This window comes from Rhamphochromis longiceps, linkage group LG10 (assembly GCF_057381845.1).
Source record: "Rhamphochromis longiceps isolate RC_006_pf linkage group LG10, R_longiceps_female_GT1.1, whole genome shotgun sequence".
Lineage (NCBI taxonomy): Eukaryota > Metazoa > Chordata > Actinopteri > Cichliformes > Cichlidae > Rhamphochromis > Rhamphochromis longiceps.
Window position 1 is genome coordinate 5,142,923 of NC_140566.1, and position 27,487 is coordinate 5,170,409.

A 27,487-nucleotide genomic window follows, 5' to 3' on the forward strand; every position below is an offset into this window, starting at 1 on the left:
CCTCTCGCGAGATCACGGTTGCTTAGCAACCAATGACACAGCTCTGTTGATAGAAACCCCAGTGCTATGCTAAGGAATTTTACCCAGAAAATATAAAGTGACTTTGACTTGGTAGCATGGAGGTAAGTTTGTCTTGAAAATGGTTTAGTCAGAGTATCACAGACGAACACTGGCTATTAAACGGCTAACTAAGGTGTGAAAAATGTCATTGTTTGACTTTTCATTAAAGCTAAGGAGAGACATTTTAGACTTAGCGCATAATAGCATAAAGCAAGTAGTGGGCTCATCTGTTGTGGAAAGGATTGTCTCAGTGTCCTCATGAGTCTGTGTAAAAAATCTCATACACTCATATTTTATTTATAACAGAACAGAGAAAATATATCTTTTTTTTTTAGCGCAAGACATTTTACTATTTCATTAAAAATATTAGATCATTTTGAATTTGATAACAGTAACAAGTCGTAAAAAATCTGGAACAGGGCAAAAAAGGCTGAAAAAGTAAGTGGTTCTAAAAAGAAACAGCATGCGGAACATTTTTTGTAAGCAATTAAGTGAACTGGCAACAGTTCAGTAATATGACTGACTATAAAAAGAGCAGCTTAGAGAAGCAGAAGTTCTCAGAAGTAAAGATAAATATCTGTGCAAGACTGAAAACCAGTATTGGAGTCCGACAGTTTTTGGTCATTCAAGCAGTGTTTCATTAAAAAACAGCAGGACTCTGTCATGGAAATCATTGCATGGGCTCAGCAGCATTTCTCTGTGTGAGAACATAGTTTGCATAAATTGCAATTTATTTGAACTGTTCTGTGGCCAGATGAATCAAAGTTTGAAACTAGTGTTGGAAGTGCATGGACACTGCCTCGTCTTGAATAAAGAAGAGAGGGACCATCTGGCCTCTTGCTATCACTTCAAAGACCTGCATATCTGATACTATGGAGATGCATTAGTGATAGTGGAACTGGCAGCTTGCACATCTGGACAGGCATTATCAATGCTGAGAGGTATATGCACGTTTGCGAGCAACATATGCTGTCATCCAGATAATGTCTTTTCTGGGAAAGCCTTGTATATTTCAATGAGAAAATGCTGTATATCTTGCAACAGCGTGGCTTTGTAGAAGTCCTGAATTGGTTTAAGACACAGCTGTTGCCCCCAGACCCTGAAATAGTCTGACCTTCCACAAAAAGTGCCCTCCAACAGCTGAAATATTATTTCCACTTGCTTTTAGTCAGGGAGGTCTCTTGTTTGTTTGTTTGTTTTTTGTTTCTATCGAGTCAGATTTTCTTATTGGTGCTCACGCATTCCGTCCAAATCTTAACCGAGATAGTTAATTTAATTTTTAATAAAATTTGCTTGTCTTTTTATTTAAATGTGCTTTAAAATAGATGTTTACTTTGATTTTTGTTAAAGGGTTTATGATTTGTATTTGGTCTGATAAAATGACATTGCTTTAAATGTGCTTTAAATACAGTTGATTTGATTGATAGACTTACAGTTTACCTGCTGTGTTTCCAGGAGACGGGATCAACAGGAGAAGACTCTTTTGAGTCCTTGGCAGAGTTTCAGTTGGTCCTCAGTGAGCTGGTTGGCGATGCGAGCATGGACAAAATCCGGGTGGAGTATGAGAAGCTCATCCATGCGCTGAAGAAGTCAAGAGAGAACGAAAAAAGGCTAATGTCTAAATGCAGGGAGCTGAATGCAGAGATTGTGTCCACCTCAACTAAGGTGGCTGCAGCCCTGAAATTATCCCAGGAAGATGCAACAACAATAACATCACTAAAAAGGGTATGTGCCCCGAACACAAGAACTACAGCATAGTGCAGAATAGCTTATTCATTTAGGTGCTTGACCATAGCAATCATTTTCTGATCATGAGGTAACGGGTATAGAAATGTTTTGTTTTTGTTTTTTTACGTTTTCTTTATCATGTAGCTTCTGCTAAAGAAAATAATTTGCTTACATTGTAGGAGCTGGATAAAGCCTGGAAAATGGTTGATGCTGCTCATGATAAAGAGAAGAAGGACAAAGAGACAATCAGGAAACTACAAGAAGATGTTTCCAACCTAACAAAAATGGCTGAAATTCAGACTGGGTTTTCCAGGGACCAAGAACAGAAGTGTGTCTGTGGCCCATTCTTTTGACTGTACAGATGTCGGATTAAACCATTTTTAACATGTCTGTGTGTTTTTTCTTTTGGTTTTTAGTGATCTATTTAACATGATTGATGAGCTGACCAAAGAGAGGGATAAGCTGCTGACTACAGCAGAGGGTCTGAGAGAAAAACTAAACAAAGCCATTGCAACCCAGCAAGAGATAGAGGCCAAACGAGAGCGTGCCATGGAGAGTATTTCACAGGTAAAAGCATTTGTATCTAATAATGCAACACACAGCAAGGATTAGTGATTTAAACTTTGCCTGCAAAACAGAAACTCTGTTAATAATGGGTGTCTGTAATTACATATTTAAATGAATTGTAATAATTTTCAAATATGACACAGTATTACTACCCCTGAGTGTCTCAACAAACCCCAATACACATAAACATGCACTAATGTAGTATTTTCTGGTTCTATAGATGACTTCATGCAGTTTCTATTAGCATGTTTTGGTCTCGAGGTAGGATTGCATGACCATTGACTCTGACAAACACAATAAAATTCCACTCTAACTCCAGACTACTGCTTGTTTCCTGTCTAAACCCAGCTCCAACAGGAGCTTCAGGTGCAACAGAATGAGATTTCCCGCGAGATGAGGCTGAAGGAAAAGCTGGATAAGGAGGTAAAGCAGATGCATGTCGATATGGAGGCCAGGATGGGTGAAATCAAAGTTCTGAATCTGCAAGGCCAAAAGGCTAAAGAGGAGCAGCAGAAACTGGAGCAGCAGCTAAAAGAGCTAAAAGTAAGCAAGGAAGTGGGATGGATTATATTTCTGGTGTGACATGTTCAAAAGTAACTGCTATTGTAGTTATTGTCTCAGCTAAAACCATAGGTTATTATTGCATGAATCTTTTTTGTTAGTTGTATGTTGTGTATTTTACATATTTAGATGTTGTGCTTAAAAGGAAAAAAAAATGCCTCAAATTCTTGCGAAAACTTACTTTTTCTTACTTTACAAGAATTTGTAATAATTACCTTTACAAATAAGTATAGCGAATTAGCTCCTATTTCAATTTCAAACTTCCATACTTGTTACTTCCATACAAAGTAACAGACAGTCCAAAAAAGAAGTGAGGAAGAGTGTGCAGTCAGGGCAGAGTGGGTGGAAACAAGTGCAAGGGGTGATTTGGGATAGAAAGACAGCAGCACGAGTGAAAGGGAATTTTCACAGGTTTTTAGTGAGGTTTTGTGTGGTTTTGATGCTGCCACTAAAGAAAAAGACAGGAAACTGAGCTGGAGGTGGCAGAGCAGAGTTGCAGTGACACAGCTTCTTTCTAGTATTGTCTTGATGCATCCTCAATCATCCAGGTAAGTAAATCCCAAAAGGTTGATTGTGTTCATCTGGACGCAGCGTTTTCAGTGGGAGAAACGTTTGGTCACTCATCCAAGTGACTTCTTCAGTCTCAGCTGACTGCAGGTTTCCCCAATCTTATAAACAGGACATTTGCATAATGACTGAAGCTAATGAATGAACAATGAGCTGGGGGTCAGTTCCTTGATCATTAATATGCAAATTCTCATGACCATTGATCAACAAACACTGATCAAGGTAAACTGATCATTGATCAATGGCCATGAGTCCCATTCACACAGGTGGGGAATGGTTGCAATCACAGCATTGTCAGATGGTGATAGATGTACCCTTAGGCCCCCTCCTCGATTCAGAGATGGTCTTTCCCTTTTCACGTAAATGGCCTCCTTGACTCTGTGCTCAAACCAGCGTTCCTCCTTGTCCAGGATGTGAACATCCTCATCAGTGAAAGAGTGTCCACTGGCCTGTAGGTGTACATAAACTGCGGAGTCCTGGCCTGACGAGGTTGCTCTTCTGTGTTGTGCCATCCGCTTCACCAGAGATTGTTTGGTTTCCCCGATGTATAAATCCTGGGAATCCTCCTGGCACTTAACAGCTCACACTATGTTATTCTGTTTGTGTCGAGGGACCCGATCCCTGCGGTGGACTAATTTTTGGCACACCTTGTTTTGGGATTTAAAAACTACAGAGAAAAATCTTTAGAAAAAATGTGTCTCAACTGTTCCGATACTCCTGACACATACAGGATCACTACAGGTTTTCTCTTAGGCAGCAGTTGTCCTTCCCTCCTGGATCGGCTGGAGCTTTCTTTAGCTGCCTTCCTAGATTTGACAAATGTCCAGCTGGGATAACCACATTTACTCAGGGCCTCTTTCTAGTATTTTAGGGTCCTTACCTAAAGGTCAGGGTTTTGTGACTTGGCAATATGTGAATAAAATTGAATTGATTTGAAAGAAAGAATACATATTTGTTCTCTAACTGCAACAGATTTTGAATGAAAAGTCAACCAAGGAGTTGGAGCAGATGCAGACGAAGAACACCAAGCTGCAGCACGAGTGTGAGCAGCTGTCATCAACCAAAGAACACCTCTCCCTGCAAAATCAACAGAATATAAATGAGCTTAAGGTACACTGTTGTCCACTAATGTACACTTAAACAGTCACAACATGGTACTGTTCAGAGAGTTCATTAAGACATATCAGAATGTAGTCAGCGTCAGTGTCCTGCATGTACAATGACATATGCTGTCCATATCCCTCTTTCATCACTGTGTGTAATGTTTCAAACACCCTGCTGCCCCCACTGGTCAGATGAGAGAGGAGGAGGTGAGTCAGTTGCGTCAGGAAGTTGCCAAACAAACAAAGATGAGAGAAGCCATCCAGAAGAAGTTCCACCAGATAGAGGATCAGAAAGCTGATGTGGATGTGCAACGGGAGACCCTGAAAGCACAGATCGTTGGTCTGGAGAAAGGTAAAGGAGCTTACCTTATGACTCATGAAACACAAGCACATGACCGTCTGACATCTGCAACTTTGAAGTAGAAATTTTACAGGCGTATACTGAATAATATATAATTTTGAGGCAGTGACAGTAATCACTATGATAAAAAAAAAACAAAAAAAAAAACTGTAAGCCAGAATGTAAGTGGCTTTTTGGTATTACGAACAAAATCCTGCAATGAAAAATCCTTTGAAGGAGTTTGGAGAACGTGTTTCTTTTGTGGCCATGGATACATATTGTATTGGTGGCTGACTTAATGAGGCCAAAAAGTAAGAAAGTGTTAAGATTGTTAGAAATGCACACAAACACCTGATCAGAACAGAGTAGAGGGATGCAGCACTAAGTGTTAGTTTGATCTACTTTTGTGTGCTACCGTCATTTTCATTAATGAGTGAGACACCACAAAGCCTTCTAAATTGCAGTGTAATTTTTCAGTGCAATTTCTAGGCCTGAGAAATGACTTCAGATGACACAGCGCCACACTCATGGAAGAAAAATGGTCAATTTTGAAATGTTCAACACAACTGACCGTGAGCAGACATCATTTAGTAATCATCACCCTTCTTCCTCTACAGATCTTGAATCTTCTCAGAAGCAAGTAGAAGCTGACAAGAAAGCCATAGAGGAGCTGATCCGAGAGAGAGACATCTTAAATAAGGTATCCGTTATAGTTTATAGTTCTGTGACACACTATCAACCAAGCTGGGACATTTTATAGGATGTGCTCATTTTGAATCTGATTACAACGTAACCTTTTTAAGCCTCTGAGGTCATAATTATAATACTGTATAATCATCCCTGCACTTCGGGAGAGCAGCATAAACCACTGCTAGTAAATGCTCCTTTGCAATATCAGACAAAAACAAATACCTGAACCCCAAATATGTATTGAGATGATTTACTATATAACATGTTTGCTTTTCACTATGGTTCACGTTCATTTACAGTGAGATGTGTCCAGTACATAAGCATGGGTATTTTGTTGGCTTTAATCTATTTTTGTGGTCTAAGGCTAATATGTATGAAAACTTCAAGTCCACTTAACTGCACTGTTAGGATTAAAACTATGATGATATAGTTTGAGTTCTGCACTTTTGACACAAATTGAAAGCTGCTGGGTCATCTCACCCGTTCTTTTATGAGCATGTTACGCCCCACTTAAAAGCAAAGTGTTGGGGGGTAACAAAGTGAAAAAGAAATGATAAACTTCCCCAAGGTAGATGTCAGTAAAACACGATTCATTACACAACACTACTTAAGCAAGTATGAACACAGGGAAGCTCTGTTCGTCAGGGTCTCCAAGGCCAAAACAACAAACAAAACACCCCCTTTCTAACTAAAAACAAACTGAGTTTTCTCTATCGAAAAACAAAAGTGCATTAGCTGAGCTCCCTGACTGGCCACAAAACAGGAGAAAATGATTGAAACAAAAATGGCAGAGAACCCCTACCTGCTTCCACTGTGGTTCACAGATATCTTAGTAAAGGCACACCCTTACTCACAAAAAAACACAACACACCAAGGTTACACCAAAGTTGTAAATTCACACACACGCAGCCGCAGATTGCTGCCCAAACCACTGCAGCTCACAGCTTGAGCAAAAAGGGGGAAGAAGACAAGGTGTGGTGGTTTGAGATGGCAGTCTGTATGCCCTGGCTGACTAGCTGTAACACACCTCAGCTGCAGCTCATGAGGCAGACCTGGAACACAGGAGAGGGAGAAAAGGCTCTCTCTCACATAGGGAGAGCCACTAGAGGTCAGCGACCGTAACACCCCCCCCCCCACATAAAATATTACATAAAATAAAACAGACATACTTTTAACACATACCACCGAGTTCGTTAGGGAGTTTAACACTGCGTCCTGGACAGTGCACCAGCTACCACATTGTCCATACCTCTCTTATGTCTGATGTCTATGTTGTACTCTTGAGCAAGCAATGCCCAACTCATCAATCTCTGGTTGTGATTGAAGGGTTCCTTTGGACTGCACAAACGAGTCAAAGGAGCCACTACTGTCGACAAATTCCAGCAGAAACATCTGTAGTAGCCCACTAGACCCAAGAAGCGCCTGAGCTCCCGTCTTGTGGTGGACACAGGGTAGCTCAGGACAGCTTCCACCTTTGCATTTACAGGGCACTCCTGGCAGTGTCCCAGTTGCTTGCCGAGGTATGTCACTACTGCCTTGGCAAATTCACATTTTGCCAGGTTCAAGGTTAGGGAAGCCTGGGCTAAATGACCAAAAACATTCCTTAGTGTGCTAATGTGCTCAGTCCAGCACAACGAATATATCACGATATCATCCAAATACACGTTACAGTTTTTAATGCCTGCTAACACAGAGTTTATAAGCCGTTTGAAAGTGGCTGGTGCATTTCGCATACCAAATGCCATTACTGTGTACTGCAGGAAATGGTCTGGAGTAACAAAAGCTGAAATATTAGAGGCTCTACTAGTTAAAGGAACCTGCCAGTACCCTTTTAACAAATCTAACTTTGTTATGTAGGTAGGTAGGCTCTGTAAGTGTTTGGGAACTGATGAGGCCAATATTGAAATGCTTGCCAGTTCGCATAGGATTTCATAGCCCTCTCTGACCCTCTCTTTACCTCCACCATGCTCACCCTTCAAGATTACCCCTACTCCATTTTGTTTCCTATCTACATCATGGTGGGACAGTTGCATCCTCACACAATACCCTATATCAGGTTATTGTGTGAGGATGCAACTCTAGTCCTCGAGAGCTACTGCCCTGCAGCTTTTTGATCCCTAGCATCCCTATTCCAACACAGCTGAATCAAATGGTTGAATGAACTCTTCAGCATGTCTTCCAGTTTGGCAAAGGTCTGGAAACAAGCCATTAATTTGATTCAGGTATGTTGGAACAAGAATGCATCTAAAAGCTGCAGGACAGTAACTCTCGAAGACTGAAGTTGGAGATCCCTGCCTTAAATCAGCCTTTGTTCTCTCTCCCTTTATCAGTCATAATCTTTATATTTAAAATCCCACTCTCACCTCAACACTCCTGACTTCCCTTCTCTCTCGTTGCCTCCTAACACACCCTGTCCCCCTCCTCCCGCTTTGTCTTCAGCCAAGAGTAGCACAGTTTCCATCGGCACTGCCCAACAGCACCCGGGGCGATTTGTTGTTAACCTGGGCCCTGAGCGATCCAGTGTGGAAATCTCATTCCTGATGACACACATATATATTTGAGAAAGTTTTACACCAGATGCCCTTTCTGACACAACCCTCCCCATTAATCCAGGCTAAGAACCAGCACTAAGAGTACCCTGAATTGTGGTGCTCCTGTGGCTGGATCAGAATCATGAAGGGTTTTCATGGATGTATTTTTTTCTCTACCAAGAAGAAAGCTTTAAGCTGGATGATTGCTGTTGAGGATGTGGCATCTGAGTATTCAGATCACAGGCCAGTTTTAAAAGATTTTGTGCTCTGGGAGCTTAGCAGTGGTTCTGGATGTTGTCTATATCTCTCTTTTCTATGGATGGAGGAGTTTTACCTTGTGTTTTTTAATCTGGTGACAAAACATGCTCGATATTGATATTATTTTTCATGCAGACATTAATACACAAAATCATTTTGTTTGTAATACCAGAAGAGATTCAGTACTGGTTTCCACATTGTTGACTGTGTACACACAGGCTGACATCAAACTCAAGAACATATGTTTAAAAAAATAGTTAAACTTCTCAGTTTTTAATTCAGAATTTTTGTTATTTATTTTTTGTTGTGATAAATGTGTGATTATGATTAACTGATATAGAAGAGGTCTACAGGGTACTTGCCTCAATCACTCTTCATATTCAGTAACCAGTTGTTTCTGTATAACAGTACTAAATGAGTGTGTCTTCCTTTTGGTCCTCAGCAGCTGGAGCCTATGTTAATGCTTACTGTTTTTATGCTTGTATTCCCATGAGCAGAACTTAATCAAAGCTGTGCAGTCAACTGAGAAGCAGCAAAACCTTGTCAAGCTCCTTGAGCAGGACAAGAAAACGTTGGAGCACGAGATCAGCGGCTACCGCCTGGAGGCCCAGAAGCAGCGCAAAATCATCCAGCAGCTGGAGAAAGAGCGTGACCGCTACATCAACGAGACCAGCAACCTCATACAGAAGGCAGGTCTTGCAGGAGGAGCTAGTCTCCTGGATTAGCTTGTTCGTTTTTGGTTTTTTTTACAAATGGGACTTTTCCTCTTTCCACAGGTACAACAAAAAATGAATGATGTAGAAGTTAGAGAAACAGAGATATTTGACTGGAAGAAGAAGGTCACTGAGGCTGCGTGCAAGCTCAAACAGCACGAGAACTTGCTGGAGACTGTCGTGTCTGAAAGGAACCTCTACAGCAAAAACCTCATTGAAACTCAGGTAATAGCAAAGTGATGATGTGAATCACTGCTGGTGTCATCACTCAGCAGAGCTTAATTACACCAGGGAAAGGTTGAGCACACCATATTTACAGATGTTTATATTGTAATTCCTCTTCATCTTTTCTCTTCTTCCCTTTTCTGTGTGGTCATTGTGTTCTATCTTTCTCCCTTAGGAAGAGATTGCAGAGATGAAGAGGAAGATGAAGACCATGAACAACCAGGTCACCCGACTCAGAGATGAGATCAGTGGGAAAGAGCTGGCCCTTGCCAAGGATCAACAGGAGCACAAACGCTTAGAGAAAGAAAACGAGACCCTCAAGGTACAGAAAGGTTCCACAGCGGTTCATGATGGAGTGTGGGTCTGACCTCGTCCTTATTTATCTGCTGATTTGTCTTTTTAGTAACTTGACTCTTGTGAAAATATATATTCATTTGAATCCCACCATTGCCATTCTGGATGGTTTTGCCTGTATTGTACAGTTTTCTAAAATTGATTTAATTGATTTAAATTCTTCTTTATAAATGCTTTTATAAAATAGTACAAAATGCCTTCTGCAAAATGTAACTAAAACTTTCACCAGTAGAGGGAAGTGTTTCACTAGAAAATGCTTATTACTTCAGTTGGTCAACACAGTCACTTCCAAGCTAGATGATCCTGGGTTTACACCAACTGTGTGGAGTTTCTCCCTGTGACTGTTTGGGTGGTGCTTCCATGTTTACCATACATGTGGATGGGAGCGTGAATGGTTGATTTTCTCTCTGTTGTTTGCCTGTTGTTTTTACTGTTTCTTTTTTTGGGGGGGAGGTTTGAAAACGGTTGTTTTCCACGTGCTTCAGCTGCTGTTTGTTGCACTACTCTTGACATTTTGAGCTTCCTCTCATGTTGCATTTAGGGTACAGTGGCGTTGCAGTGGAATAATTCCCTCTGTGTCTTTTGTTTATCATCCATGACATCAGTGGAAATCGTAATTGGGTGAATAAAAGATGTGAGGGAGAGTTCATAAGAAACCATGAATCTGTCTGCACTTATACTAGACCGCTAATGTAAATAATGATGTTTGCTGTGAGACAGTGCAGAGTAGAGCAGAGTGACAACAGAGAGTACCTTAAATACCCTGTGAAAAATACCACTTCAATACTGGGATTGGCATTTTAAAAAGAATGTAGCCAACCAATCACAGTTGGGAAAGTTTATTAAGAAATGGTCCCCACTCCTCTGTCCACTTTTTTGCCTTCTCACCAAACAGTTTCTACTTTAACTCTTACAATGTTCGGGATCACAGCATCTCTGAAGTTCATTTAATAAATCATAATCCTAAACATTGGTAATATAAAAACACATATTGCTAAATTGAGAGGTTTTATATCTGATATAGTGATCTAGCTTTTTTATTAGACTCAGTTGGCATCACTTCTAATCACTTGTGTTGACATTTCAGGCTGAACAGTATTTCCTGAAAATCCTGTCTTGTTCACCAATTTTTTTGATTGCCTTTAATTTTATAATGATCCACTACACAGCACTAGAGAATAAATTTCATTACAGGAGATGGCTTTCACCCACAGGTATTAAACCACTGGAGTGATTTGAATTACTCCAGTGAGTAACTGACAGATTTCAACATGTAAATGGGGGGATTGCAATTATGAATTGGTGGTATATAGATAAAATTGTCTTGAACTGAATTAAATCCATGTTTGCTCCTATCTAAATTTCCTGCATTTCCTACAGGCAGAATTGCAGCTGATCAAGCTCCAGCTGGAAGAAACAAAGCAGTGTGTAGACAGCCAGAAAACAGAGCAGCAAAAACTGCAGAAGATAATATCGGATGCTGATGCTGAGCAGACCCAACAGAAGAAACAACTGGAACAGGTAAAGAAGGAGAAACATAGACGGGTAGAGAGAGACAGAAAAAGACTCTGATTATGTGTTCTCTCAAGGTGATCAGAGAGCGGGACAGCCTGGGCAAGCAGCTGCTGCATAGCAATGACGAGCGTACACTGTTGTATGAGAAGATCAGAATCCAGCAGTCAATCCTAAGCAAGGGGGACTTTCACTACAAGCAGAGGATCGAAGACATCCGCCTGCTCAAGCTGGAGATCAAGAGGCTCAGACGCAAGAAAAGCATCCTTGACAAGACTTTGCCCAACACAGAGGAGCTGAGGTAAAGGGAGGCATTTGTGGCCAATAGTGAAGAAGGAGAAGGAAGGCAAGATACAAGCATTGAGCACAAAAAGGAAAAGGAATGAGGGGACCCGCAGAGCGCAGTATTTAGAGTAAAAGAGCCAAAAGGAGTGAGATGGAAAGATTGTTAGGTAGGAATCGCTGCTGTCAAACAGTAAATTGTTTCACATAGATCCTTTAAAAAATTCCAGTATTTCTTGTGATATTTTCACAATGGATTCATTTTTAAACTCTTAATTAATAGAGTGAAGCAGTAGAATGTTGTTTTTGCCTCCAGTTTGACGGAATTTAAATGGAAATTATGTTAATATGTAATCCTGTATTTTAGGCAAGAGCTGTTTCATCTGCAGAGGCAGCTGCTCAGAGAGAGAGCAAGGAACAGCGTGCTTGAGGAGCAACTGAAGCCGATAAATATTCACAGATGGAGGCAACTAGAGGTGAATGATTTATCCTTGTGTTAGCTCGTAACTTTCATAGCACTAGCTTTTCTTTTTCACATGTTCTAAATGACTGACTTGCAGGGGAGTGACCCTGGTAAATACGAGCTCATCCGTAAGATTCAGTCCTTACAAAAGCGCCTGATCGCCAAAACCCAAGACCTTGAGGAACGTGAGCTCTTGTTGCAGGTGAACACCTGAACACTTGTTTTAAACTAACTGATCTAACTAATGATCTTCGCTTTGTACCTGCACAAGCCTCTTTGGATCATTAGTCTTTTGAAGTTTACGCATAAAAATAAGTGTGACTCACAGATGCATGGTCTTCTTTTAAGCCATGTACTTTACCCATAACTTCCTTTCTTTTAATTTTACCATGAAGGAAAAGGAGAAGCTGTATGTGGAGCTAAAGCACATTCTGGCCCGGCAGCCAGGTCCTGAGGCAGCCGAGCAGCTCCAGCAGTGTCAGTGGACCATCCGAGACAGAACCAAAAAGCTCAAGGTCTTGTGCAGAAAATTACAGATTTGTATCATTTGTTTGCGTTTACTTTTTGATATAAATAATGACTTCAATAAAATAATATATATTGTTTTAAAGTCAGAAAATTGGCACCAACATAAAAGACAGTATTTTTTAATATCTATTTTAGACAGATGGCACTGGTTTCTCACATCTCTGACAAAAATATGTTTTTCCATCTTATTTTTCAGGCACTGATAGCAGAGTTGAGGATGCTTGACTCGAAGATGAATGAGTATAAAAGTGAGAATCAAAGACTGGCCACGGAGCTAGCAAACGTTACGAAGAAATACCTAAGTGAGAAAAAGCTCCAAAGGTGAGGCTGATCTTTGTTCTAATTAAAAGCTCCAGTATATAACGCACTGAGAAAACGTTCAGCTGCTCATCCTTTCGTTCACTGTGTGTCTCCTCAGTGAGCAGAGGACAAAGATCAAGGTGGAGCACCCGGAGCTTCTGCCTCAGCTGAGCAGCAAACCCCATTTTACAGGAGGAGGTTTCAGAGTTGATAACCCTGTAAGAAGATAATTTAACTAAAACTAAAACATTCAAAATGAATAGTTCACAAATCATGACATGACCTCGCACCTGTCCATGACCTCAGTAGCATAAGGTTGACCATTTGTTGCTTTCAGTTTTATGTTCTAATATAGTATTTTTGATGTGTGTAAATCTTTGGCAAAATTCCAGCAAAACCTGTACTTAGGTCTTTAAGAGCTTGGTTCTGCAGTACACCAGCATGAATTTATTTATATTGTGCTTTGTTTAATAAGAGTGATTATGCAAATCTTAAAAGAGCAATATAGGTATGAAAGAATATTTGTACGCAGATTAGAAATAGCAGTATGGTTCTGATGGGCAATGTTCCCTCTAAGCTGCGCGCGTGTGCAATTGCGCACTGCTGGCACGGTCTCTGCGCACAGAAAATCTGCATTGCGCACAAAAAAAAATCTAACCTGAATTGAAATTAAAATTAAAACTTTAACAATTCTGTTTTGCAGTGTTAGTCAGTTAGTGACTGGCTGCTCCCGTGTGGGATTAGAACTACAGTGGGGCAAAAAAGTATTTAGTCAGCCACCGATTGTGCAAGTTCCCCCACCTAAAATGATGACAGAGGTCAGTAATTTGCACCAGAGGTACACTTCAACTGTGAGAGACAGAATGTGAAAAAAAAAAAATCCATGAATCCACATGGTAGGATTTGTAAAGAATTTATTCGTAAATCAGGGTGGAAAATAAGTATTTGGTCAATAACAAAAATACAACTCAATACTTTGTAACATAACCTTTGTTGGCAATAACAGAGGTCAAACGTTTACTATAGGTCTTTACCAGGTTTGCACACACAGTAGCTGGTATTTTGGCCCATTCCTCCATGCAGATCTTCTCGAGAGCAGTGATGTTTTGGGGCTGTCGCCGAGCAACACGGCCTCTCAACTCCCGCCACAGATTTTCTATGGGGTTGAGGTCTGGAGACTGGCTAGGCCACTCCAGGACTTTCAAATGCTTCTTACGGAGCCACTCCTTTGTTGCCCGGGCGGTGTGTTTTGGATCATTGTCATGTTGGAAGACCCAGCCTCGTTTCATCTTCAAAGTTCTCACTGATGGAAGGAGGTTTTGGCTCAAAATCTCACGATACATGGCCCCATTCATTCTGTCCTTAACACGGATCAGTCGTCCTGTCCCCTTGGCAGAAAAACAGCCCCATAGCATGATGTTTCCACCCCCATGCTTCACAGTAGGTATGGTGTTCTTGGGATGAAACTCAGTATTCTTCTTCCTCCAAACACGACGAGTTGAGTTTATACCAAAAAGTTCTACTTTGGTTTCATCTGACCACATGACATTCTCCCAATCCTCTGCTGTATCATCCATGTGCTCTTTTTTTTTTTTTTTTTTTTTGCCTGTCCCGTTTGGCTCTTTTGCCATCAGAATTGTTGTCTAAAGGCAAAGAAAGATGCCCAACGGATTTACTTTACCAAATTGACCATCCCAGCCTTGCCGTAATGGTCCATTTGATTCACCTTTTATTGTTTATTTTATTTTCACTTACTGAATATGGGACAGACTTGACTGGGGGAAAGAAGGGGAGAAAGAAAGAGGGAAAGAGAAACAGCTGAGAAGAGGGACGGGGGAGAAGGGCAAAAAACATAAACCAACAGAATGAGCAGAAAAAAAAAGAAAAAAATGCATATATCGATCACCTGGATCACCTGCTGAGAAAGAAAAAAGAAAACAAGCAGAAGAGAACAAGAGTAATAGAATAAACAACATCACAATGATATATGGGAATATGACAGTAAATACTAAATATTAAACATTATTGTGCAGCACATAAGATCAACAGAACACAGTGTGCTTTGAGGTAGGAGCCAAAAAGGGTGTAGTTTGTGGGTGTGATCACCCGTGTGTACACCTGTGAGCATGGACGCGCTTGTTTTTTGTTTTTTAAAAGGTTCCTTCATGTAATGATCTGCTAGAGGGTGTGGGGGGGCCACAGCCCCGTCCTCCAGGGCATGAAGCAGGTATGGAGGAGATCAAAACTCCAGACATCCAGAGGCCCCCAGAACACAAGAGACCAAGGAAGACCAACAGAGGGGCAGCCGCGCCACTGTCCCAGAAAGAGCTGAGGAGAGTCCCAGATGAGGGCTCACTCAGCAGCCGCGGAGCAGAAGCCAGGGGGAGTTGCAGTGACGCGCCCGTGAGCTCCGCCGGCAGCCAGCCGTGCCTGAGTGACCGAGCCCCAGGCCGAGAGGCCGGGGGCACCCCACCTCCGAAGTGGCCCGAGCGAGCCCCAGGCTCCAGGCCCCGATAAGCGGCCGCCAAGGAGTGAGCCGGTGTGTACCTGGACGCCCATCCCCAGACACAAAGAACCACCAACGCACCGATGTCTGAGGGAGTCCGCCACTGGCAGGGGAAGTGGTGGTGGGGGGAGATAGGCCTCCAAACCTTGGAGGGCCTGAGATGTCCCCAGAGAGGTGGCGCCTGACACCCAACCTGACATATAGACACAGAAATACAGGCACACACAGACACAAACATCCATTCCCACCCTCATGCTCTCATATGCACTTACTCCACACTCAACCAACGTGGAGACAGACATAAAGAGACGCTGTACACACAATCACACTCCCCAAGCGTACTCTACGAACCGGGTCTAGGTACCCTTGCCCCTGGAGGGGGAACTGCACCCAGACCCAGGTGGTGTTACCCTTTTCCCTGCGGTGGGGGGAGGCAGACCGCCCCGACTCCGCAGCAGCAGGGAGGCCCCACACTCCAGACCGCAGTCGGACGGCCAACTCCTCCTCCTATCCCCCCCGCTCCAGCAGGTCGCAGAGAACGGGGGTGAGAGAAGACTCCAAACCTCCCTCCACCCGCTCATTGTAGTGTTGATGCATGTGTGTTCTAAGGTGCATTTAAAACCCAGGAGGGCATGGAGCTACCTGCCAGAGAGCAGCAGGTAAGCGCATGGTCCCTCCTGCTAGCCCTCAATGTCTACGTGTATTTAACCTTGTGCTCTCTGGCAAACTTCAGACGGGCCTGGACATGCACTGGCTTCAGCAGCGGAACACGTCTGGCACTGCGGGATTTGATTCCCTGCCGTTGTAGTATGTTAGTGATGGTGACCTTTGTTACTTTGGTCCCAGCTCTCTGCAGGTCATTCACCAGGTCCCCCCGTGTGGTTCTGGGATCTTTGCTCACCGTTCTCATGATCATTTTGACCCCACGGGATGAGATCTTGCGTGGAGCCCCAGATCGAGGGAGATTATCAGTGGTCTTGTATGTCTTCCATTTTCTGATGATTGCTCCCACAGTTGATTTTTTCACACCAAGCTGCTTGCCTATTGTAGATTCACTCTTCCCAGTCTGGTGCAGGTCTACAATACTTTTCCTGGTGTCCTTCGAAAGCTCTTTGGTCTTGGCCATGGCGGAGTTTGGAGTCTGACTGTTTGAGGCTGTGGACAGGTGTCTTTTATACAGATGATGAGTTCAAACAGGTGCCATTCATACAGGTAACGAGTGGGGGACAGAAAAGCTTCTTACAGAAGACGTTACAGGTCTGTGAGAGCCAGAGATTTTCCTTGTTTGAGGTGACCAAATACTTATTTTCCACCCTAATTTACGAATCAATTCTTTACAAATCCTACCATGTGGATTCATGGATTTTTTTTTCACATTCTGTCTCTCACAGTTGAAGTGTACCTCTGGTGCAAATTACTGACCTCTGTCATCATTTTAAGTGGGGGAACTTGCACAATCGGTGGCTGACTAAATACTTTTTTGCCCCACTGTATGCCACCTTATCCCAATGATGCGATTCACATTCGTATATACGCAGCTAATCAACGTCGTTGACAGGCTATGACAGCGTCCTTATGTGCCGACACCGGTGTTTTAGCTAGCAAAGCGGCGTGGCTGATGTGGAGTGAAGCCACGTTAATGACAACGTGTACAACCATTGGAGATGTGAGCAGGACAGACGGAACAATTGACAGAAAAAGTGTGGACTTTATACCAGTTTTTAAATTGTGTTGATAGGGCACGAAAAGCAGAGTTATGATAAAAATATCTGCAATGTTTGGTTTTCTTCCTGAATACTATCGTTGTTTATATTTACTGCAGGAAGAAACATAAAAACAGCGTTTTATAGGGAAAACGCTCGAAAGCACTCTCCGCCTGTGAGCAAAAACAAAACCAAAAAACCCCACCCTTTCCTATTGGTCGAAAAATGTACCATGTCGACCAATCAAAGAATGATATGGCAACATGGCATGTAGTTGTTTAGGAAAGGGGGAAGTTTTAGGAGTGACGGCGGTGTTTTGAGATGTGAGAGATTTGCGACGTTAAGCGCAAATCTTGTGTCGTTAGTGTGTAGTGTAGTCAATAGTTTTGTTGTGTGTGTCAGAACAATGAGGCGACTGCTGAATGTTACAGGTGTTACAGCAGTGATACATCTCCTGTTGTCAGGCCTGCAGGTATCAGGCTGTTGTTCTCCTTCATCTCATAGTGGACAGAAATTAGTTTTGGAGTGACACAAATAATTTGTGTGGCATCAAATGTGATGCAGAACAGCTGATTGTTCTGTAAATAGTTTGAAATGTTTATTTAAAAAAACACCTTGGCTGCATTTTTAGGTAAACAGCTGCAAAAAACTTTGTTGTTTGCAAAACTCAGTCACTTTTTTGAAGAAGTAACTATATAATTAATTGCCCAACATTGGTCATTATATACTGTATTTTGCAGACAGAGAGTTACAGGACTCTCCCAGACCACAGACTCATACTCATAATACAAGTCAGAGCTTTATACAAAACAATAAATAAAAAAAGAAAGTTGTGTTTTCAAAATTGGAGTTCAAGTTATTTTTACTTACAATAGTGTTATCATGCTACACAGGTCATGAACAAGATTTTTTTTACATTTTCATTGTAAGTGGGCTAAAGCAGTTAATTAAAAGTAGTCTAACATAAATGTAAACGCTGTAATTTGATTATTTTAATAAACCATGTAACCTGGATGGATTCGATGCTGGCGTGACCACAGTGCACACGTCTAATGTTGCTCACAGTGGTCCAAGTGTCCGCTCAGGGAGTTTGTGTGTTCGCTCAGACACATGAAAAATTAGAGGGAACATTGCTGATGGGCACCAAACAACTTTAGGGTTTATTTATGAAGCACACTATACCTCCCAATAATATATATCTGATGGATATAATGATCCAATCTAACAATTTGTACATGATTGTATGAATGGAAAAGAATAAAGAATCCCGTGTGTTCAGTTTTCACAGCCACAGCATCAGCACAGCTCCATCTGGGCTTCACTGCTTCTCCATTTGACCATTAAACTATACATCAACCACTACAGATTGCTCAGGCAGTAAAACATTCAGTTTCTTCATTTTTAAAATAAGAGAATAATGTGAACATTACTCATGTGTTTTGCAGTGTTCTGATGTGTGTGCTATCTAATCGAGTTCATGATTGTTAAATGTTGTGCTATTCTGAGTCTTGATCTTTCTGGGCTCTGCCATAGATCTATGCTAACCAGATGTTGACTCATCTGTCTGTAAAGGAATTTGCATACATATAAAATGTTTTAATATAAATGCTTTCTTTCGTTCAAACCTCCGTCTTTCACACATTCACTCAGCAGCAGTTTTTGCTTCTAGTTAGTTAGTTTATTGCCATCTAAAGCATTTTAAAAAGACTTCACATTCTGTTTAACAATACAAGCATTAAAGAAATTGTCAAATGTAGTGTTCAGAATCTGTTCAGAATATTGTACTGGAAGCCTATTTTCATGAGATTTAATAAAAAAAGACTTTTATCGCGTTGTCATACCTGATATTAAAAGCTACAGATCTCAGTGTTGCCAAATCCCACTGTAACCCCAGACTGTACTCATTTTTCTGTTTAGGTGTGAAGTCATCCTCTTCCATGTAGGCAACAGAAAATACTTTACCTGTTGCCTGTTTCTACTTTGAGTACATTTCAGAGTCTGTACTTTTTCACTTTTACTCGAGTAAAAAAAGTATTTCAACTTTTACTACAGTATTTTTTAACACAAGTATCTGTACTTCTGTCTGTATTTTTTATTTATTTTTATTTTTACCTCGGATCATTCAGTTATAAAACGTGAAACATTTCAGTAAGTTAATATGATATCCCTGTCATCTCCACAAGATGTCAGCAAAATACTCACCACAGTGCATTCCATCTACCAAATTACTTAGACATGATTTTATAGTTTTCTTTGCCAGGAATAAAAGAAAATATATATTTAAACTAGAAGGACAGTCAGGAGGAGGATCGTTTGTGAATAAGCTATTTTAAAGACTGTGATCTCATTTCCCATGCTCCTACTCTCCACCAAGTTTCCTAAAATTTGGCTTGGTGGTTACATATAATCCTACTAACAAACAAGCGAAAAAACATACCACTTCATTGGCTCATGCCTTATCAGAAGAAAAAATCTATTATAAATAGAACATACATGTATTTGTTTTCAGCACAGCAACCCAAATGATACCATGTGATCATTATAAGTGCGAGCACAATTATAGGTGCAACCCTTAAAGAAACAGACGTTTTCTGGTGGGACAGTATTACATGTGGCCCTAAAATAAATAATCAGTACATTTTTATAGCAGCTTGGGCACACAGTGTGCAGCAAGTCATGATAATTTAACTGAGTTCGTGTGAAAGTCCTGTGAAAGCTACAGCTGTTTGTTGACGATTCTTCGTGGGTTGAAGGTGTGTTCATCACTGAGGCGTGATAGCAACATGTTTACGTGGAATAACACAGGAACACGCACTCTTTTATACGTTGTGCATTTATTATCCCCATTTTCAAATAAAATACTTTTATTTGTGTAGTAGTTCATGACTATTTGCACACAAATTCCTCCACCCTTGTTTAGCATATATATATATATATATATATATATATATATATATATATATATATATATATATATATATATATATATATATATATATATATGTACCCCGCCTTTCGCCCTATGACAGCTGGGATAGGCTCCAGCGCCCCCCGCGACCCTGAAAAGGATAAGCGGAAGCGAATGGATGGATATATATATATATATATATATATATATATATTTATGGAGTTATTCCTCTTCCAGTGCTGTTACAGTATAACCATGGCAACCAGAGTCTGGACTGTGTGAGCTGTGTTGCTGTAGTACTGCGAGGCCTCTGACAGGACATGTCTCCTTTCTTCCTTTTTTTCTCTTTTTCGCTTGAAGAAGCAGCTGCTCACGCAGGCTAATGAAGATGGTGTGTGCAGGCTTTTGTTGGCTTGTTGCAGTGCGCATGCTGATTTTACACTGCACGCCTGTGAGCAGGCCAGGGCAGCACCTCCTATGTATTGACGTCATACGCAACACTCCTCTCTGCCTGTGACTGCTGAAGCTGCCAGTTTCAGTTCTAGGATATTATTCATTAACATTTTTTCATTTGTATGGTTGTCACCAAATACAAAATGAAAATATTCATGAAGTGCTGGGTTGCAGGAAAAATGTCCAAATAATATCACAGCATCACTGTTTAAAATAAGTGGGAAAACACACAGAGCATGCACAGAACTCTCTCTGGTTGCTAATTTTCTGTGAAACCTTTAATAAGTCTAGTCCTCTCATGTATTGCTCAGAGCTGGATGTTCCTGGCCGAAGTGAAGATCTTGTTTTGATATTTGGAAACTTGAGCATCAGAGTGTGACAGTAACATACAAACTGTTATGTGAGTGCACATGTTCATACTGGCCCAGATGGACCTTTCTGAAAGGTCTAAACCTTGACCACAGAGTCGAAAGTAGGGATTAACTGGATTTAAATCACAGGCTTGGATGAAAAAGGCATCACATTGTTTATTACTGCTGCCAAATATGAGAAAATGCATCCTTTAAGGAAAAACATGAGGTCATTTTAAGTTTCTTTTTCAAATAAACTTTGGCTGGGAGAAGATGGTTTCTGTATCCTGTTCAATTTGACTTCTTATTCTGAAATTTTTCAACATTTTGTAGATGCATTTTGTAGATTATACCCAGTCATGTTACATGGTATTAACTCATCTAGTTACAAAGCTGTTTCTTTTTAGCACCACTTGCTAATGAGCTAATAGTAACAAACAGTAAAATCTCTCAGTTCAAACATTTCATATGTTTTCTATGTTCTAAAGTAAACAGGTTTGGGTTTAACAGATTTGTAAATCTTGTTTTTGTTTGTGTCTTACATAGTATTCCAACTCTTTGGAATGCTATGTAAACTTTTTGGAGATAGGTAAGTTGTGAACCAGGTTTCTTTGAGCTTCCTAGTTTATCTCAGTATTCCTGCCTTCTTGTGTTCAGGCAGACTTACAAACCCAAAAAGATATGTGTACCATAATTTAAACATATGCAGAAATTCTTGTGAAACCCTGAGCTACTCAAAGATAAATTCATATTTTAACAGGCAGATTGTTTCCCCCTAATCTTCCTTTTGGAACAACTCAAAAGGGGACTGAAGATAAATCTGACTTGTATATGTGAGAAAACATGAGAAAACCTAAGAGTGCCACTGGTTTATATTCCAGTATATGAATCATTACCTTGTGTCTATCTCTGCATTTTCCTTTGCATTTCCATCATCATTTAAAAAACAAAGCATGTTTTTAAGATGTTTTTCGTATATATGTATATATCTATAAATTAATTTTAAGCTATATTTTCCTCTCTGTGTGTTCAGGTCTATGGCAGAATGTCAAAGCAGACAACAAAAGAAAAGATGCTCACACTGTGTGTACACAGTGGGCTACCTCGCTACAAGCATCATCTCCTACCAAAGCCCCTTGCCTCCCCTCCTTCCTACTTCATGAATATTAGGGAATTAATGCTGGCAGGCAGGGAGAGCAGGAAGGGGCTGGGACAAAGAGAGAAAGAGAGGTTAGTGAGGGAAGCAAGCGTGGGGAAAGGGAGGGTGAGGAGAGCTGATATCGTCACAGGACCTGGCAGTGCGCAGGCTCTGAATGAGCTGGGTTGGCTGCCTATTGATTGGAAAACAACGGGCTGTAGGAGGACAGATAAGGGTGTCTGTGGGCTAACGGGTGAGGGTAGGGATACAGACCAAAGCTCACACTACACTTCACCTCCCTGAATTCTCCTCTCGCTCTGTTTTTTCACCCTGGAATGAATGCGACTGCTGCTGCTCATCTCTGGGTTTTGCTGTGAAGGGAGGTGCCTGTTCTTCTTCTCTGAGAAGATCCTGCCTACACACCACGCCAGGACAAAAACGGCTCCTCTAACCACAGGTAATCTGTCTTCTTGTCTGCACTCTAATCCCGATGTCTGTTCTTCCAGTCCTTCCCGTTATTCCGGACCCTCGTTTGCATCTTGCTACCATCTTTGCCTTGTAACCATGGTTTCCTCTCTTCTCTCCCTCCCCCATTACCTCTTTTTTTCCCCTTCCTCTGATGAGCTGATGACATGCACTTGCTTGATTTCCATTTCTGTCATGGCAGTAAATATTGATTTAAAAAGGAATCCTTTTCAGTTTATGTGGGACAAAATCACATTGATATGACTTTTTTATAAGCTTAAAACAATGATTGCTGTAAAAGATGTGACATTTTATTCTATATTCTTAATACACCACAGCCTATTATTTTTAAAAGCACTTAACAAGGCATCATTTGAAAATGCTCAAATGAATTGAGCAAAAGAATGAGGATAAAAGAATTCTTTAGAAAAAAAGAGCAAGGGAGCTGCTCTTTGATTTGTCTGATTCAGCAGTTGCTACTCAAAAATAGAATTAGAGATTTGGTTCCATTGCATTAAATGACCTCTGATGAGTTCAGGCAGTTGGCACTTCCATGCACACCTGAGACCACTACCACTCTCTGTGAAGGTCACATACAAAAAAAGCTGACACACAGATACAGGTACCTGCACATCTCTAACAGCTCCATCTCTATACTGTCACCATTTTTAAGGATGCTGTAAACTCCCACCTTTCCTGTGCCATGGCAAAATATTCCACATCCAGCTTAAACTGACCCAGCAGTAAGCAGAAAGGCTACTGCATGATGGGACGAGTGTTCTTAAGAAATTTAATTTGCAATTTTTGTTCTTAGCCTGCCAGATTTTCAAGCAGCAGTTCATCAATTCCTCCTACAAAGAGTCCCCACGGCGAGGTTTGAGTCAGCCACTAATTTCCATGTCTGTGCTCCTTATTTGGGAGACCAGATCCACCTAATTTGGCCTATTGACAGACACAAGTTGTCAGTCACCATTACATGTGTATGTGTTTGTCTTCTACTGCAGTGTGGACTGAAACAAGAGTTAAGACCATTAATGGGAGATCACTAACAAACAAAGTAAGCGAGCTACACAGTGAGGAGAGTAAGAAAGTAAGGGAGAGATTCTGAAAGACGATATCCGGCTGCAGCACTTTGCTGAGTGCAGCGATGAGAAGGAAGAGGCTCGAACAAGCTTGTTTTTAAATGGACTTCTCTGTACTTACCCATTTACGCCAGGCCACAGTCCAGCAAAGCACAAAGGAGCTAAATTAGTCCTCACTGCTGTCTGACACTGCGTCAGGCAGCCTGAGCAAAGCACAACTTGTCAGAAAAGATGTACTCCAGCACTGACTGTCAGCACCCTTCACTCTCTCTGGTTTTATTAAATTAAATCACATACACATACTATTTTTAATTAACATTTATCAGTGTATACTGGTTTTACTCTTCAGTTAAGTTAACTGAAGTATGATATTTATTTATATATTTTTACTACGAACTGTGTAAACAGTAACAGTAATTCACCAATTTAAATAGATAAATTCTATTAATCTTTTCCACATTTTGGTATCAAGTTTGACACTAGGCACCAACTCTGGAACATAAGCTAAACCACAAACTAATGGAATAAACTTTTGAATATAAGAATCTGAGAACTAATTTCTCAAAGGGAACATTTAACATACCTCATCCTGTAAGTTTTCTCTGTTCTTCTGAAGCTAAGCTTAATTTCACAGGAAAAAATGAAACATACCAAGGTAAATACCGTATTTTTCGGACTTTAAGGCACACGGAATTATAACAAAACGTGACTGAAATCTGCTTCGTAAGCATGTCTCTTAACAGGTGCCATTTTGGGGTCCTTATACAGATACCACAATATTATGTTCTCGCACAGTACGTATTACTCTGCGAGGCTGACTACCGTAGCCGTAATGCTCCGACAATCCATCAAGCGGTGCAGCTTCGTAGCTTACCAAAGTCGTACTAAAACATTTTGACATATTTTTCCATGCCGTGTACCACATAAAATCGGTTCGAGGTCAGTAAGCACAACCAGAATTAATACATGAGGCACCCTGTCGATTTTTGAGAAAATTAAAGAATTTTAAGTGCGCCTTATAGTCTGAAAAATACGGTACTATAATAAAACAATCAACACAAAAAAGCTGCAATTTGAAACTCTAATGGTCACTTGTGTTTTAGTAAAATTTTACCAATAAATTTGTTTATTTTCTAAAACATTTTGAAATACTGCTCTGAAGTCTGAAGTAAAAGCGTTATGATAGTGTTAAAAAATGATCCTTACCTATATGTTTGTACCACTACTGGAACATGAGTCAGTCCATCTGAATGAGAAGAACGTCTTCAGGTAACATTTATTGTGAACAAACGATACATTGATAGTTAATTAGTTTAGTTAATTAACAGAAAATGAAATGTATCAATATTATATGGATCCTTATATTGTATGTCTATAGTAGCAGTATAGTATGTGTTTATTTGGGGTGCAACGATACACAAAATTCACGGTTCGGTTCGATTCAATATTTTGGTGTCACAGTTCGATATTTTTTCGATACAAAAAAATGTTCATGCCTTTTTAATTTGTCATTTATTAAAATTATAAATATATATTTTAACTCAAAAGTACAGTTTTTAAATTTCATGTTGCTGAAACAACAAAATAATAAAAAAATTAATCTATCTGATCGAGAAATCACTCTTTGGAAAAGAGAGTTTATTACAGAGAAATGTCTCTTTCCAAAATAAAAGCTATACTATACGCTTCTTCTGGGCTATACTCTCAGCAGCATATCAGGTCCCCATAGGGAGAATCATGTGCTAACGGCTGTCTAAATGACTCGGGTAAAGTTTGTAGCATGCATGCTTGTTGTTTTTGTCTGCTTCCACTTGTCTTTGCACTAGGATGATGTCGGCGTAAATGTGCAGTCATATTCGTCGTGTTCCCACTAGTGCTGTCAGCGTTAATCTCGTTAAAATGACATTAACGCCATAACACGGCAAATCTCCGTTAACGAGTTAACTCGGATCGTCCGTTGCGTGGGGCTGGATGGTGTCAACAGGTTAACAAGCTAACTGCGCTAGCGTACTAGTTCCCACCAATTGAGCATTGCGTGGCACATCCGACATACTGTTTGACTTTTGTCCATGACGCGCTTACCATCAGGGTTATGCTTCACATGAAAACCAAAATAGTTCCAAAGGCCAGATCTGAATGAGGGTGGGGGAGGTTCAGTTTGCCATGTTGCAACGAGCTTAGCTTCTGTCTTGCTAGCTTGCGCTTCGCTCAGTGGATCTGCACTCGACAGTGCAGCCTAGGCGGAGTAGTCGAACGCAGATCCACTGAGCGCTCAACACAGACAGCATCGTCAGAAGAAAAGTTGATCGAATAAATAAAACATTTTGTATTGTTCGATAAATATGCATACCGAACCGAAAGCACTGTATCGAACGGTTCAATATCGATACGAGTATTGTTGCACCCCTAGTGTTTATGTATGCTATCTCAACCTGATTGGTTAGGTTTAGGTAATAAAAAGCATGGTTATGTCCAGGAAAGGTTGTGGTGTGGGTTAAAATTGCTCTTAAACAACCATTAAAAAATAATAATCAGCTGAAATGTATGGAATCAAAGGTTTGGGTTTGTTTTTTTTTAATTCAAATAATTAATCATTAAGGAAAATGTGCTTGGTATAAACTGAATAGACACCAATGATTTGGCCAGATTCCATTAAATATTTTACAGTTCAATTATGTAATAAAACTGCATGGAAAATGTTCATGTAATCCAAAATTATTTTTTCAGTATTTTTTCAGTGTATATCAAGCAAAGCTTTGACCAACACAAAAATAGCACGATTATAATATACAATGTACTTTGTCAAATGGTTCTATAATTTCATGTCCCAGAATATTGGAACGGTCATCAGTTAAATCATTGTTGGTGTACTTAATTAACTGGTTTACCAGTAAAGCAAACTGGTTCGGTCCCCCCTGGGACCTGGTCCCCTTCTGGCACACCTACCTCTATCTCCTCTTTGTCTAGACGTGCTGGTGTCATTCCACATGAGGACAGAGAGGCATGATTTATGCTAGACCAGATAAATCCTTCTGGGACACTGGTTAATAAAGCAGATGGGGACAGATGGAAATCACGAAAAACCTTTGTGCTGTGACTGACCAGGTCTTTTCTTTAAACACATTTGTGGCCTTGGCTTATTAAGCAACATATGCTCAAACTTAAAATGTCTTGAATTTAAAAGCCCTTCAAAATTCAGCAAAATCAGTTCATTAAATGCTGCATGACTCTGTTTCCTGCAGGACTCAGACATTAACTTGATAGGGGACACTATGGAAGCCCCTCTTGTGTGCTTAGATGAGGAGTTTGAGGACCTCCGGCCCTGTAGGATGGATGAGATGGACCAAAGCCTCATCAACGACTCCTACTCCACCACCACCACCGTCCCCCTGGCCTCCATCACCCGTGAGGAGTTCTCTGAACTGGAAAACTTCTCTGAGATGATGAGCTTCAAGTCAATGGAGGACCTGGTAAATGAGTTTGACGAGAAGCTCAATGTGTGCTTCCACAATTACAACACCAAGACGGAGGGCCTGGCGCCCATACGCAACCAGTCACACAATCAGGAGGATGAGGAGCGACTGCAAGATGAAGAGTAAGTGACACAATATCTGAAGCAAGGTTTACTTATTGGAATCTTTCAGTCTTTAGTCATCTGTTACTGTGTATTTCCAAACAGCTGTGGTAATAAAGGATGTGACACTGTTCAGTGTGTAAACTATAACAAACCCAGAACAATTTGAGCTTAACTTGAGGCACCAATTCTAAACCCAGCTAAAATCCCTTTAAAAACAGAAAAAAAATAAAGTCAGTTTCTGTTACTGCAGATACAGTCTACAAGGGTTTGTTTTATTTGGAATTATCGTAAAAAAAATAATGTTTGAGTGAAAAAGTTATTAATCTATATTCTGTCTTTAAATTTTCTGTCCCTTGGTGAACCTGCAGGATCTCTGCTACAGTTATGTTGACATAGAAAGTATATGAAAGAACATTTTTAGAAACATGCCTAGTCCCCTAAAGAAATACAGGAGGTAGAATATCAACAGACATAAAAAAAGAACAGCCTTTCATGTTAATCAGTTAGCAATATGCTCATTATG

General features: G+C 40.6%; 2 protein-coding genes across 3 annotated transcripts in view; both read left to right on the forward strand.

Moving 5' to 3' along the window:
* cfap58 (cilia and flagella associated protein 58) lies at nt 1-22,143 on the forward strand. 2 transcript variants are annotated; one of them, XM_085419955.1, is made up of 19 exons: nt 1-122; nt 1,516-1,785; nt 1,968-2,116; nt 2,205-2,355; nt 2,704-2,898; nt 4,456-4,593; nt 4,779-4,938; nt 5,544-5,626; nt 8,903-9,094; nt 9,182-9,343; nt 9,519-9,665; nt 11,078-11,218; nt 11,287-11,510; nt 11,859-11,967; nt 12,052-12,156; nt 12,350-12,469; nt 12,679-12,803; nt 12,901-13,000; nt 21,736-22,143. In XM_085419955.1, the coding sequence occupies exons 1-19, from the start codon at nt 117-119 to the stop codon at nt 22,141-22,143; spliced, it is 2,985 nt and encodes a 994-aa protein (XP_085276081.1). In that variant the 5' UTR covers nt 1-116. The 2 variants fall into 2 exon arrangements, with proteins under 2 accessions (XP_085276081.1, XP_085276080.1); XM_085419954.1 differs by lacking the exon at nt 21,736-22,143 and having other exon boundaries at nt 12,901-18,792.
* Nucleotides 22,144-27,487, forward strand: part of fez1 (fasciculation and elongation protein zeta 1 (zygin I)) — an 18,852-nt gene continuing 13,508 nt past the window's right edge. Inside the window, exons 1-2 of the mRNA XM_085419956.1 lie at nt 22,144-22,297; nt 26,630-26,982. Coding sequence (XP_085276082.1) covers nt 26,660-26,982 — 323 coding nt within the window. The 5' untranslated portion in view covers nt 22,144-22,297; nt 26,630-26,659. The remainder of the gene's footprint in view (nt 22,298-26,629; nt 26,983-27,487) is intronic.